General features: G+C 53.1%; 1 protein-coding gene and 1 long non-coding RNA gene across 4 annotated transcripts in view; one reads left to right on the top strand and one right to left on the bottom strand.

The window, feature by feature from the left end:
- Positions 1–14,105, bottom strand: part of ABCG1 (ATP binding cassette subfamily G member 1) — a 65,583-nt gene that overhangs the window by 20,765 nt on the left and 30,713 nt on the right. For all 3 annotated transcript variants that reach the window (XM_019962980.2, XM_019962989.2, XM_019962995.2), the window contains 2 exons: positions 1,849–1,966; positions 565–697 (listed from right to left, as the gene is read on the bottom strand). In XM_019962980.2, the coding sequence (XP_019818539.2) occupies positions 565–697; positions 1,849–1,966 (251 nt within the window). The remainder of the gene's footprint in view (positions 1–564; positions 698–1,848; positions 1,967–14,105) is intronic.
- LOC139184653 (uncharacterized) lies at positions 12,114–13,768 on the top strand. The gene is made up of 2 exons (XR_011568206.1): positions 12,114–12,251; positions 13,583–13,768. It is a non-coding gene; the product is annotated as an uncharacterized lncRNA (long non-coding RNA).

Raw genomic sequence — 14,105 nt, 5'->3', positions numbered from 1 at the left:
TGGTCCCCCACATCAGCCAGGTTAATCACCTTCTCAGAAACCTGGCCTCGATTTTGCCATCTGGGGTCTACAGGGCCTTGGGAGGCTGCCTTGGGTGAAGCTTTCCACACAGCACGTGGGGTCAGAACTCTGTGTGAAAGTGGGGTGCCAGTGCCACTCCGCCTCATGTGGAGGGTGGGGGTAGATGCAGGTGAGGGTGGGGTACAGGCGCCGCTCCGCCTCATGTAGGGGGTGGGGGGTAGATGCAGGGGAGGGCAGGGTACAGGCGCCACTCCGCCTCATGTAGGGGATGGGGGTGGATGCAGGTGAGGGCGGGGTACAGGCGCTGCTCCGCCTCATGTAGGGGATGGGGGGTAGATGCAGGTGAGGGTGGGGTACAGGCGCCGCTCCGCCTCATGTAGGGGATGGGGGGTAGATGCAGGTGAGGGCGGGGTACAGGCGCTGCTCTGCCTCATGTAGGGGATGGGGGGTAGATGCAGGGGAGGGCGGGGTACAGGCGCCGCTCCGCCTCATGTAGGGGATGGGGGTGGCCAGGTGTGGGGCTGCGGGCCCCAGGACGCTCACCATCATGGCCTCTTGCACGGTCAGGTGCGGCAGCAGCAGGTCGTCCTGCATGATGTAACAGGACACCTTCCGGAAGCAGCGCAGGTCCCGAGGGAGCCCGTTGATGAGGACCTCACCCTTCATGCCGGTCTCCCTGCAGGGTCAGCGAGAGGACATGTCAGCCCGGCCCCTCCTGCACCGCCTCCCCCTCCTCCAAGGCTGAGGGAGAGGGGAGACGACAGCCCCTTCCAGCATCATCCAGCTGGACCAGTAGGGACACCAAGCTGGGCATGGCCGGGACACCCAGATCAATGCTCAGAGGAAGGAACCCCAAGAAGAAAAGGCCCAGTGTGAAAAGGGAGGGGAGAACAAGTGTGGGCCTCTCTGGGATCTCACGTTCATTGCAGGTGCCTACGGACCAAACCAATACATGGATGCTCCCACCTGTGGACATGAGGCCCCATGCATGCCCCCGGCTTTGCAGGGTTTATAAGATGAGCATATTAACAATCCTGCATGTAGCCTCGGTTATATCAACTCCCCGAAAGGCCAAGACTCTGCAGCCCAGGGTGGGACCACTAGGTAGGTCAGAACCAGTTTCTGAGGGCAGCATGAATCTGATGCTGACTGGGAAGGACCAGTACAGGCTCCCCGGGCCCAGGTGGCTCAGAAAAGAGGAGGGAGTCTGGGCCCTGGACCCACTAGATTGAGCAGACGGGGAGTTGTTCTCTCAGACCACAGTGGAAGTGCGGCATCCTGGGTATACTGTGGAGACGGAGGGGCATGGCCCCACCAGCCACACTCACTCTCCCACTCAGACGCACTGGGCATCTCTACTGTCCAGTACGGCTCTGGTGCATCATCGCAGCCCAGGGAGGTAGAGGGAGCTGCAGGCATCCTACTAGGATCCACCTTATCCTGTGCTGCCTCGTTGATGCCACGAAGAACAGAAACACAGAGAGTCTATGGAGACCAGTGAGATTATACCTGCTCTCCAACTTCGTCCAGCCCAGTACTACGACCATGGGCCCTGGGGTGGGTCCCTTCTTTCCTCCAAGGAATGGGTTGGATCAACTGGCTTCCCAGGGCACTAGGCTGGGAGACCTGTCTCCAGGTTGCCGCATGTGGCTCCAGGATGGTGCTGGGCAGTCTGGGCAGGAGTGTGGGTGTGGGGTGAGCTGAAAAATGACTGCATTCACCAAACAGAAGCTGCTCCCCTGAGGCTTCCCAGAGCCTTAGAAAGTGATGGGGTGTCCCATCAATGCCGCTGGCCCCTGGCCGACCACTGGCTGAGGGTCTGCTCACCTGTATCCAGCCAGGATGTTCATGAGTGTGGACTTCCCGGCCCCAGAAGGACCCATGATGGCCACCAGCTCTCCACTGTTGAACTTTCCAGAAATGCCCTTCAAAAGGGTCTTGTATCCTGTGAAAAAAGGATCACGTTCATTTCCAGCCATCCCAGGACATAGTGGCTCTGTCCCCAGCGCTACAGAGGCAAACACAGAGCATGTAATTGCAGACCCAAGGCCACAGGCCAGGGTTTTCACCCCACAGTATTTATAAAAACGCTGAGTTCTGGGCACGAAAATGGACCTCCTGTCCTTTAGATGCCTCTGCCTACTTTCTCAGTTGCATTTCATGGGTTATATTAGTGATAAGTACCAGTGGGTGTACAATGGCTGTAGCATTTACAAAGCCCTTTCCTGGACATCACCTAGGGCAGCCGTCCCTAACCTTTTTGGAACCAGGGACCAGTTCGGTGGAGGACAATTTTTTCCACGAACCATGGGGTAGGGGATGGTTTGGGGATGATTCAAGCACATTAATTGTGCACTTTCTTGCTATTGATATTATTATTACATCAGCCCCACCTCAGATCATCAGGCGTTAGATCCCAGAGGCTGGGGACCCCTGATCTCAGGTACGAGGAATCCATATGACTTACCTATTTAAAATCTATATTGGTATAAATTATTTATATAGAATTTATCCACATTTGTAATTAAATGTTTCACATGCTAATAATTCATTACTAATTGAAAGTTTATCATTTTGCAGTTATACCACATTGCTCTGGACTTTCTGCCAAATCTCCATCAAAGAGCCTTGTGAAAGGGCAAAAAAAGAACTACACATGCCAGACAGTCAGTTACTTCTTTTCAAGCAGACAGTTGAAGATCTTAAAAGATCCCACGTGCCGCAGTGGGACCTAACACAGTCAAATAAATAAATTTTGTTTTTTAAAAAGGAATCAAATAGAGGCAACTAGATTCATCTGAAGATTCCTAATTCAGAGACAGTTCTCATTGAAACATTGAGAAACAATGTTTCTCAGAGAAACATTGCCAGGACATGCCCTTAAATGATCAGAATTGGGCAAATTCAGCATTCTGGTTCCCCACGCAGAGCTGAAAGGGGCCTGATGAGGACAGGGCCTTTTGGGTACCTGACGAGCCCCTAGTGACTCCCCAGGCCCCAAACCCATGTTTACTCAAACCCCAGCCTGGGTCTAGGTCTCGGCATCTCCCAGTGGCCTCTCTTCTTTCACAGATGGGAACCCCAAACCCCCACTTGTCACCAGGTGCCTCCCTGATTTGAATGGGGAGTCAGTCCCTGAGGACTTTTTAATCAGGCCGAGAGAAGCAAAGGGCAGGAAGCTTGCAGCCTTGCGACTTGACTCATTATGGGGAGTGGCGGTCACCAGGGAGACCTGAGACAGTCATCCTGGGGGGAAGGGACCGAGTGGCAGATGGACAGGTTGAGGGGTATCTGGGAGAGCCGCTTAGGTCCGCAGGCAAGTCAGATTCTTGCCACTGGGATGTCAGTGATGGCAGGTGGACAGACACACAGCAGGGAAGCCAAAGAACACAAGGGTAGGGGTCAGCGACCCTGAAAGGTTACACCTGCCCAGCCGTGGACACAGATGGAAGAGCTGAGGGACAGCAGGGACCCCCCCCCACGGTGGGTAGAGCCCCAGACTGGGCTCTGTCCACATGGGAGGGAGCTCTGTGGAGGGGGACCCCAGGGGACTGGTGTGACATCACCGAGAGAGCACTAATGCCAGGCATCTGCTCATTACCGGTCTCCTGGGGGGTGCAGGCAGCTTTGGGGTTACTCCAGTGCAAACCTTCCTTCAGCTCTGTGCTTCCCTGAGTTCAGAACTAGCCAACCCCCAGCTGGTCCCCTGAAAACCGGGGCTGCCCGAGGAGGTATGGGGTGGCTAAGTTGACCACCAGCCACTTGGAGGTCATGTACATTCTGGATCATGATGCCTGAGGGCAGTCTTGCCATGGGGGTCTGTGAGGCCCCTTCCCTGGGGCAGGGGACCATGGGAGCTGCTCTCTTTGGGACCCTTGATGATGGGGTCCACACGAGGGCACTGGATAATAGTAACACTTCCAGGGACCTCACACAGGCTGTGATGCCCATGGCCAGGATGCCAGGAACAGACCCGAGTCTGGGACCTGGGGGAAGCATCAGCCTTTCAGGGGAAAAGGCAGACAGACAGGGGTATAGACTGTGGTCTTGTCATTCACAGCCACCAGCTTAGAACTGGGGGTCTGACTGTGGACCCCGGGCTAAACCAACACACCTGGAGCCGAAGGAGTTATCTGCCTCCCAGCCCATTCCTAGGAGGGGGCGTGGGCTCCTGGGGGGACGGAGAGGGACATGACGCAGAGGTGGCTGGCCAAGAAGTGTCCCTGTGTGTGCTCCACCCTCTTGGGCACCGCGTTTATATCAGAAGCCTGCTTTTCTTTTAAAACGACAGACCTGTATTTGGGATTGAAGGTGACACTGGACTCAGAAGTCAAGGAGGCATCCCCCTGCACCCACCCTGGATGGGCCAGGATGGGAGGACAGGGCGTGCTCTGCACTGGCCGAGGGCTGGGGAGCCAATGGGGGGCATTCCTGTTAGAGTCGAGTGTGTGAGCGAGTTGGTGAACACAAATGCATCCCTGTGCTTAGTCACTCAGTTGTGCCTGACTCTTTGCGACTCAATGGACTGTGGCCTGCCAGGCTCCTCTGTCCATGGGATTCTCCAGGCAAGAATACTGGAGTGGGTTGCCATTTCCTTCTCCAGGTGCATCCCGGTGTTTATGTAACGAGCTCGTCCTTCACTGCAGAGTCTGGTGTCTGATCCCCATATAGAAACATGAAATTGAGATGCTCTACCCCACCCCAACTCCACCCCCCTGCCCTACTTCCCAGAGGAAGCTCTGCTTGGCCCAGCTTTTGGTATAATGGATAAACCGCCTCCTCCGAGTCTAGAGGTCACTTGTCTACACAGGTGCAGATCCTGGGCTGCTCTTTGGATCTGGCCGGTGAGCACTCAGGGGATTGTAAGCACATACACCTCCTGAGAGGAAGAGCCACCCAGTGCCCATCAGCCCCACACAGGGCATGAGTGCTCTGTCCTTAAAAGGTCCAGCCCCGAAGGCAGGTCAAAACCCAGACCCGGGATGACAGGAGGGATGGAGAGACAGAAACAGAAAGACAGACAAGACAGAGAGATGATAGTGCCTTGGGCACCCATCACAGGGAAGGAAACTGCTTAGACCCTGGGTTCAGCGGGGCAGCTTTGCTAGCATCCTCTCAGATGGGAAGGACACGGCCTGAAACGAGAAGCTGGGGACCAACAGTGGGAGTGTTGACCTTGACCTCCTTGACCTCCAACTCCAGGAGCGCTGGAGCAGATGTGCTGCTGAGTGGGGGGGGTGACACTGTGGGGCAGCAGATGGAAACCCATAGTTTCCAGCCAGCCTGGGCCAGTCTGTCTCACAGCCCTGGATGCTTTACATCGAGGGGATGTTCAGGGGGTCTTCATGGGGAAAAGGACAAAAGTACAATGTGATGTCTGGTCCTGGCTGAAAGCCTAGTTATGCCCCAGCAGTTAGAGGAAATACTATTGTTGGAAGGGTGGCTAGAGCAGGTGCCCAGGGCACGGGAGGACAGAGCATCTGTGGGAGAAGAGAAGCCCAATACAGAGGAGGAGCAGACCTGATTGAGAATCCCCACAGCCCCCACAGGCCCACAGGCCCAAGGGCACCCAAGGATCATCTTGCCTGGCTTGTCTTTGGTGTTCAAGAGCAGTCTGTGAGAAGCAAGATTCATTTTCCAGAGTTTTGCTTTACAAATGCCCTTGCTAAGCATGCTGTGTTTTATAAAGACACACCATAACATTTCCAGCGACCCCGTGGCTCCACTGAACTCAGAATTGGTTGACAGACCCTGTGCCCTGCCCAGCGGGTATTAGGAAGGGAAACCATGAGAGTAAACCCGTAAAGGCTTTCTCCAGAAACACCGCTGAGGACGCGAAAATGAAGCCAACTGGAGGTGACTTTTCCACAATCTAATCCTTTCTCCAAAATCACTATGGATGGTGACTGCAGCCGTGAAACTAAAAGACACTTGCTCCTTGGAAGAAAAGCTATGACACACCTAGACAGCATATTCAAAAGCAGAGCTATCCCTTTGCTGACAAAGGTCTGTGTAGACAAAGCTATGGTTTTTCCAGTAGTCCTGTACAGATGTGAAATTTGGATCATAAAGAAGGCTGGACGCTGAAGAATTGATGCTTTCGAATTGTGGTGATGGAGAAGACTCTTGAGAGTCCCTTGGACTGTAAGGAGATCAAACCAGTTAATCCTAAAGGAAATCAACCCTGAATATTCATTGGAAGGACCGATGCTGAAGCTGAAGCTCCAACACTTTGGCCACTTGATGCAAAGAGTCAAGTGGCTGGAAAAGACTCTGATGCCAGGAAAGATTGGAGGCAAAAGGAGAAGGGCACAGCGAATGAGACGGTTGGATAGCATCTCCCACTCAGAGGACATGAATCTGAGCAAACTCCAGGAGGCAGTGAAGGGCCGGGAAGCCTGGCATGCTGCAGTCTATGGAGTCACAAAGAGTAGGAGCAACTGAACCACAAAAACAAATCCTTTCCAAGGGGAACTGAGATATGTTCAGAACATCCACAGTCCATTCAGCACCTGCCTGGTGGGGCTGTATTTATCTATAAAAAGCGGAGATAAAGATGCTTGTTAACAGTTTGCATGAAGTGAAAACTGAAGGCTCTGTTATACCTGCAGTGAGTTACTCTTACAACGTTAGCAATTCGGAAAGAGCCTGTCCGGACATTCTGCATTTGGGGAATGAAGGACACTCTGAGCAGGCTACTTTTAAAGACAATGCCCATCCACCAAACCGAGTGCCCAAGGGGAGCCTGAAATCTGATACCTGCCCCCCAATGCACCCCTCCTTCTGCCTCCTGACCCCCTCAGCTCCAGGAAGACATAAGCAGAGCCATCTTCTGAAGCTCCATGTCCTACGTGTGCAGTGGTGCCTGGCGTGTAGTGGTCACTGAGAAAGTGTCTATGACATTAATAATCAGAAGGTGAGCTCTTTGCACAGGTGAGCTCAGAGTGATGGCCAGTATCTCAGGCACAGCCATTTGGATGTCACTTCTTTCCAAGCCACCTCCAACATGACCAGACCCCTCTGGTGAGTGTTGGGCTAGCAGGATATGGCCAGGAGCTTGTGGAGGACCAGCAGCCTGGACGGTCTCCAAGATTAACCCACCGAGCGGGCACTGCCTTAGGGACGGGCCACTGTTGCCCCTCTGTGTCACATCCCTCTGTGTTATACACCCAGTCGTCTGTAAACTCTTACGTACTAGCAGTCAAAATGTGCATGTTCTATCACTTCCGAGGAATCCCTTTTGATGCAAATTTTACCGAAATAAAGAAAGTGTGTGTGTGTGTTAGTCACTCAGTCATGTTGGACTCCTTGTGACTCCATGGACTGCAGCCTACTAGGCTCCTCTGTCCATGGAATTCTCCAGGCAGGAATACTAGAACTGGTTGCCATTCCCTTCTCCAGGGGATCTTCCCGACCCAGAGATCAAACTTGGGTTTCCTACATTGAAGGTGGATTCTTTACCATCTGAGCCACCAGGGAAGCCCGACATATAGAATACAGAGAGGAAAGGGAACACATCGGTAGTGTACACATGGTTCCGTATACCTCCCGCAGACGGAACCACCCAAGGAACAAGCCCTGAGATCAAGAAATGGGATCCACAGAGCTTCTGGAGGGTCCTCAGGCCCCCTGTCATCACTTCAGTGTGGGAATTGCTTTTGAATCTTAAGCAGAACCCCTGGGCTGTTGAGTTTTAATCAGGGAAACACCTTTCCCAAATAGAGGGAAAAACCGGTAATTTCCTCCCTTGGAAATGCAGACAGCTCTCCTTTGCTACGGAAAAATTAAGAAACACCCCTTAGACCTTAGACGGGAAATTGCTCCTTTGTCCTCCCCCCTCCCCGCCACCCCACATGGGGAGTGCCTGTTTGAAGGCCTGTGACCCCAGCCTGGTGGTGGGATACCCTTCCCCCAACTTGGCCAGACAGCAGCCCCTGGGATGAGCTAACTCTTGTCCAGAATGCACCTCAGGAAGTGAAGTGAAAGTCGCTCAGTTGTTACCAACTCTTTGCGACTCCATGGACTGATGCAGTTCTCCAGGCAAGGATACTGGAGTGGGTAGCCTTTCTCTTCTCCAGGGGATCTCCCCAACCCAGGGATCAAATCCAGGTCTCCCGCATTGCGGGCAGATTCTTTACCAGCTGAGCCACAAAGGAAGCCCCAAGTCAGGATAGCAGGGAGAAACAGCGACTGCCTGCTGTTGCATCCTCTATTTCAGCTAACAGTGCGATAAACAGTGCTTGTCAACACCTCCGAGCTTCTGTAAGGCCGGCTGGGTCCCGGCATGGATTTTTTCACTCTAGAAACCTGCCCCTGAAGGAGGGGTTGGGAGCAGCCCCCCACCCCTTGGGAAGCGTCAGCCCTGGGCACCCTCATCTGGGTCAGTACGGGCCAGCTCTGCAGTGTGTCCATCTTCATGCCCCACAGCAGGCTGAGTCCCGGATGCTCTCCGTATAGCGCACAAGAGGAGAAGCCAGGGCTCAGAGAGGGTTCATGACCTGCCTGAGGCCACACAGTGGCTGAGCAGAGAACCCAACATTCCAACCACTTCTCTGCCCAACCCCAGAGTGGCTAAGAACCTCTGCCAGTGCGGGGAAGTGCAGCTGGGGGGTTCAGGCAGCCAGCTCCCCCCATCCCATTCTCCCTCCACATGCAGGCTTGCTCCCAATGAATCCCAAGCATGTGTGCGCTAAGTCACTTCAGTTGTGTCCTACTCTTTGTGACCCTATGGACTGTAGCCTGTCAGGTTCCCCCGTCCATGGGATTTTCCAGGCTAGAATACTGTAGTGGGTTGCCATTTCCTTCTCTGGGGGATCTTCCCGACCCAGGGATCGAACTCACATTTCTTGTGTCTCCTGCATTAACAGCCGATTTCTTTACCACTAGCACCACCTGGGAAGCCCTAATGAATCCCCAAGGTCAGCTCAATTCGGGAATGCGCGTTCAGTCTGCTGTTGCAAGAAATATTTAACAGAGGATAGGAATAAACATACACCTTCCCGCCTCAAACACAAGATGCCCTTGGTCAGCAAAGGCCACGTGTGCCACCCGGGTACTAGCAGCCTCTCCCAGTGTAGATGTGGGAAGATGCTATGGGAGCCAGGCCCCTAGCCCCTCTGTGGCTCCAAAGAGCTCCCAACTTGTCCAATCACCTCTCATCCTTCAAATTCTTTTTCACTTTGTGAAACATTCTTGAGTTTGTTTTGCTTTGTTTTTTAAATAAAGAAAACCAAAAGGTCTTGCCAGGACATGGGAAGCTTCTTTGGTCTGGGGGGATCTCAAGCCCCGCTTCTGAAAGGACCTCTTGCTGGGAGTGGGGTCTGTCCTCCGACCCAAGTGGATGCTCCCAGCCCCTCCTTGTCATAAAACCCTCTGCTGGGGAAGAGCAACACACAGACCTGTGTAGGGGGTCCGGAGCAGCAGTGTTGCTGACACATCGGGGTCTGCCGCCCCTCAACACCATCAGGCCCCCGACCCTGTTACCTGCAGAAAATGACAAGCAGCTTGTCCTTCATCTCCAGCTCCAGGGGCCTGCTCACTCAAGTTTCATTTAACAAGCTTCGGGCTTTTTAACAAGGGCTGGCTTTTCTAAGGAGATCCCAAGGTCAGTCCGTCTGTTTTCAAGCTCACCACACAGAGGTCAGTGGTGTAGGTGGGCTGGCTGGAAGTCCAAGGCCACAGCAGCAGCTCAGCACTCAGACCCCTCCAGGGGGTAAGTGTGCCGTAAAAATACTGTGCTCAGACCACAGGGACCACAGCTAGCATGAGTCTCGGATCTCCCTGGTGGTCCAGGGCTTGGGAATCTGACTGTCGACGCAGAAAAACGTGGGTTCCATCCCTGGTTCAGGAAGCACCACGTGTCACGGGACAACTAAGCCCGTGTGCCATAATTACTGAAGCCCGCACACCCGAGAGCCCATTCTCCACCACAAGAGAAGCCACCGCAATGAGAAGGTCACGTATCAAACTAGGGAACATCTGCATTCGGCAATGAAGACCCACCACAGCCATAAATAAATAAATATCTTGGGGGGAAAGAAAAAAGGTAAGTCTCATCACAGAGAAGGGTCCTCGATGGACAGAGAGATGCTGCCTGCAGGAGAGAGAGGAATAGAACTGCCCATATTCCCCTCCACACCCCGACCCGGTCCCCTCTCAACAGCCCCCAGGGTCCCCACACCCATCAGCCAGGCTCCAGGACAGAGTCTCAGATCCTGCAGTCCGTATCCTCATTGGGAGACCTCCCCTCACACAGGAACAATAAGACACAGACCCAACCACCCACTCTAACCCCGCTCCCATCTCCACACACCCAAGAGGTCGGTTTTCCAAATAAGAACCCAGACCACTGTCATCACTGACCATCTGACCACCAGGGACATCCAAAATCCCTACAGATGCCTCCTCATCCAGTCCACCTGTAGCTACAAAGAGGCCCCTGAGCTAGTGGGGTGGGTAGGGGTGCCTTGCGCCATCTGAACATGGCTGCTGGGGATTCCATGTAGAAAGGGAGGCAGGAGGACACTGGCGACAAGCTGGCAGCTCACATGGAAATGAGGGCCGGGGGACTTTGAGCAAATCCCCGTTTCTGGGCTGTCTTTCTATTTGTTCTTTCTGCTAATGGATATTTTCCTGCCATCAGCTCCTCGGCTCCTTGGCAGAGTGGAGGTGGGGGCACAGGGAGGGTGGGCACAGAAACTGACCACCTGTCCTGCCTCTTGCTGTCACCTCTGACACCCCCAGTTGGCGGGAGGAGATTCAGACCCAGGTCTTTAATCACCGGGACTCCATATGTGCATCTCCACATTCCCCCTGCCCCCCTGCAAACAGCAAGCTCTTGGATATTTCGGGCAGCTCTTTTTAATGCTCACAACCCGAAAGGACCACAGCAAGATCATTCAGAGGGAACACAAGGAAGGGAGAATAGGGACTTGCAGGCACCTCCTGGTTTCAGCACAGTTCATGTGTCACCGAGTGGCAAGACCCTGGCTTGTCAAGTGCTGACAACTCACATCTCAGGCCCTTTGGGAGGAGTCGGGTTCCAGCTCAGCCACCATCGAGCTATGGGACTTGGGCCAGCTCCCAGAAACGCCCACCACCCAGTCTCTGGTTCCCACCTTGGGGCAGAGGTTAAGTGTCCACTCTAAACATGAGTGGCCAGGTCACCAGCTTTACCCGAGAGGTGACACAGGGTCCTCACCTTCCTCCACGGGCTCATCCAGGAAACCCTGACCCTTTGCCCTTCCTGCCCTGTGAGCCCTGACACGACTGGTGTTAACAGAATAACACACCCAGGATACCATGACCCTCATGTAGTGGGACTGACCACATGGAGGGAAGCACCTCTGGAGGCCATGACTGTGGGCACCAAATGCAGGCACAATTGCCCGATGGGCACAGAGACATGGTTCCAGCAATCTTGCCAGTCCACAAGATGAGTGACAGTTAGGACAGCAAGGGGCTTCCCTAATAGCTCAGTTGGTAAAGAATCCGCCTGCAATGCAGGAGACCCTGGTTTGATTCCTGGATCGGGAAGATCCACTGAGAAGGGATAGCCTATCCCATTCAGTATTCTTGGGCTTCCCCTATGGCTCAGCTTGTAAAGAATCTGCCTGTGATGTGGGAGACCTGGGTTCAATCCCTGGGTTGGTTAGATCCACTGGAGAAGGGAAAGGCTACCCATTCTAGTATTCTTGTCTGGAGAATTCCATGGACTGTATAGTCCATGGGGTCGCAAAGAGTTGGACACAACTGAGCGACTTTCACTTTCACTTTAGGAGAGCAAGAGCAAACAATGGCTGACTCCTCAAAAGCCGCACCAGCTTGGGTCACCTCCATTGTTCCCTGGGCCAACATGACGCCCCCACCAGGGAGGACCCTAGGAAGTGCTCCTTGAATGACTGGTTGGATGGCGGTGATGACAGGGCTCAAACCCTGCAGACTAGGAGCTGGCAACTCATCTCTTTAAGGGCTAGATCATCAATATTTTAGGCTCTGCAGGACACACAGCCTGTCACAACCACTCAGCTCTGTGGTTTTTACCACAAAAGCAGCTAGATGAAACGAACGGATGTGACAGCATCCGGATGAAGCTCTACTTAAAGAACCAGGAGGTGGGGTGAGGGGTCTGGTCCCCAGGGCATTGTTGCCAGCCCTGCCCTAGGGCCCTGGAGTACCAGCCATGCTACTTCTGGCCTCGTCATCCCTCTGGGAGGTTGGAGGAAGGCCGGGTAAGGAGGGGGCACAGTTCTGGGGGAGATCAGGAGAGCTGGGGTGTGCCTGGGAGGAAGGCATGCACTCTACACCCAGAAGTGAGGAAGAGCACTGCCCCGAACCACAAGTTGCTCTGGAGGGCATGGGTCTCCAGAATTCTAGAATGAACCAGGCTAGCTCAGCCAGCACAGGGGTGACAGCCTGTGGGTATGCCAGGTGCTAGGAAAGCTTTGGGTTGTCTCTTCTCCCATCCCTCCCAGACTTCCCATCATGCCACCCGTCAGGAGTACCACCGGAGCCATGGCTTTGAGGGCCACCTGCAGGCCCCTCATCAGAAGCCCTGAGGGCAGGCACTAGCAGCTGCCCTAATCCCATGACCCTTCTTTAATAGGACGTCCCAGCCCACGTCTCCAAAGCTTACCAGGAACAGCAATGTCACCCACAAGTTGTCATGTGCCATCTATCTCTACAAGGGTCAAATCAGGAGCTGCTACAGCTGCTGACCTTCAGCAGCCACTAAAGGAGTTCAGGGTGGAGATCAGGAATGCAGCATCAGTGCTCTGGGAAAAACTGGCAGAACAGGTCTTCACATAGTTAGATATTTTCAGGAGAAGATTTTTTTGAGCCTAATTCTTTTATCTCCTTGTATCTAGAAAAATGTTAAAATCCTTTCTGGTGATGACTGTTCCCCATGATTAGCAGAAACCTTCTGCTAAAAATATGTGGTTAATTGCATGTACTCACCTTTCACCAAAATCACATACATACTGACCTCCTCCCCTGATTCTTTGGAGCAATTTCTCAGAGCTATCTGAGATGCTGCTCCCAGGCTATAGTCCTCATTTTTCCCCAAATAAAACTTAACTCATAATTGTCACATTGTGCTTTTTTTTTTTTTTTTTTCCAGTTGACAGCAGAACCATGTTTAGAGCAATCCCCCACTGTAAGCCCCAGAGTAGTTTTCATGCCCAGATCTTGGAGACTAGGGGTGAAGAGAACTCTGGAGGGATGGGTGGGAGGGTGGGTGGAGGGAGGGGTGATGGGATTCACGCTATGCCTCATTGTGGAGGTAGAATCATAATCTCCATGGATGTCCACATCCTAGCTCTTGGCATCTGTCTGTTGTCTTTGCAGATGGGATTAAATGAAGAATATTTAGATCAAGAGATTATTCAGTATTACCTGGGTGTGGGTGTAGGGGTGGGGGTGGTGCATGATGATCCAAAATCATCACAAGGGTCTTTATGAGGGAAAGAAGGAGGCAGGAGAGTCAGAGGCAGTGGCAGGAGCTATGAAGATAGATGCATAGAAAAAGAAATTTGAAGATGCTACTCTGTTGACTTTTAAGGTGGAGGAAGAGGCCATGGGACCAGGAACCAAGAGGTCTCCAGAGCGAGAAAAGGAAGGAAAGGATTCTTCCCTGAAGCCTCCAGAAGGAAAGAAGGAACACAGCCCTGCTAACACTTTAATTTTATATTCTGACCTTTGGAATTTTCAGGTAGCAAATTTGTGAGGTTTTTTTAAAAAATGTTTTTGACTGAACCGAAGGGCCTGCAGGATCTTAGTTCCTCAACCAGGAACTGGATCCTTACCTCCTCCAGTGAAAGTGTGGAACCCTAATCTCTGAACCTCCAGGGAAGACCCACAGATGTGTGTGTTTTTAAGCCACCGAGTTTGTAGTAATTTCCATCAGCCACGGGAAATGAACACGCCCACCCTCACACTGCCCACACCAGCAGCATCCCTGCCAGGCCAGGGGACCACCTCCCTCTGACAATAACTCCTACATGAGCATTACAGAGAAGCTACACTTCTCAGCCGGCAAACATTCACAAGAGGCAGTGTCCTGAGAAGGAATGTTCTGGAAGTGA

This window comes from Bos indicus, chromosome 1 (genome assembly GCF_029378745.1).
Source record: "Bos indicus isolate NIAB-ARS_2022 breed Sahiwal x Tharparkar chromosome 1, NIAB-ARS_B.indTharparkar_mat_pri_1.0, whole genome shotgun sequence".
NCBI classification, from domain to species: Eukaryota; Metazoa; Chordata; class Mammalia; order Artiodactyla; family Bovidae; genus Bos; species Bos indicus.
The sequence above is the reverse complement of the archived record's forward strand: the minus strand, read 5'-3'. Positions and strand labels throughout refer to the sequence as shown.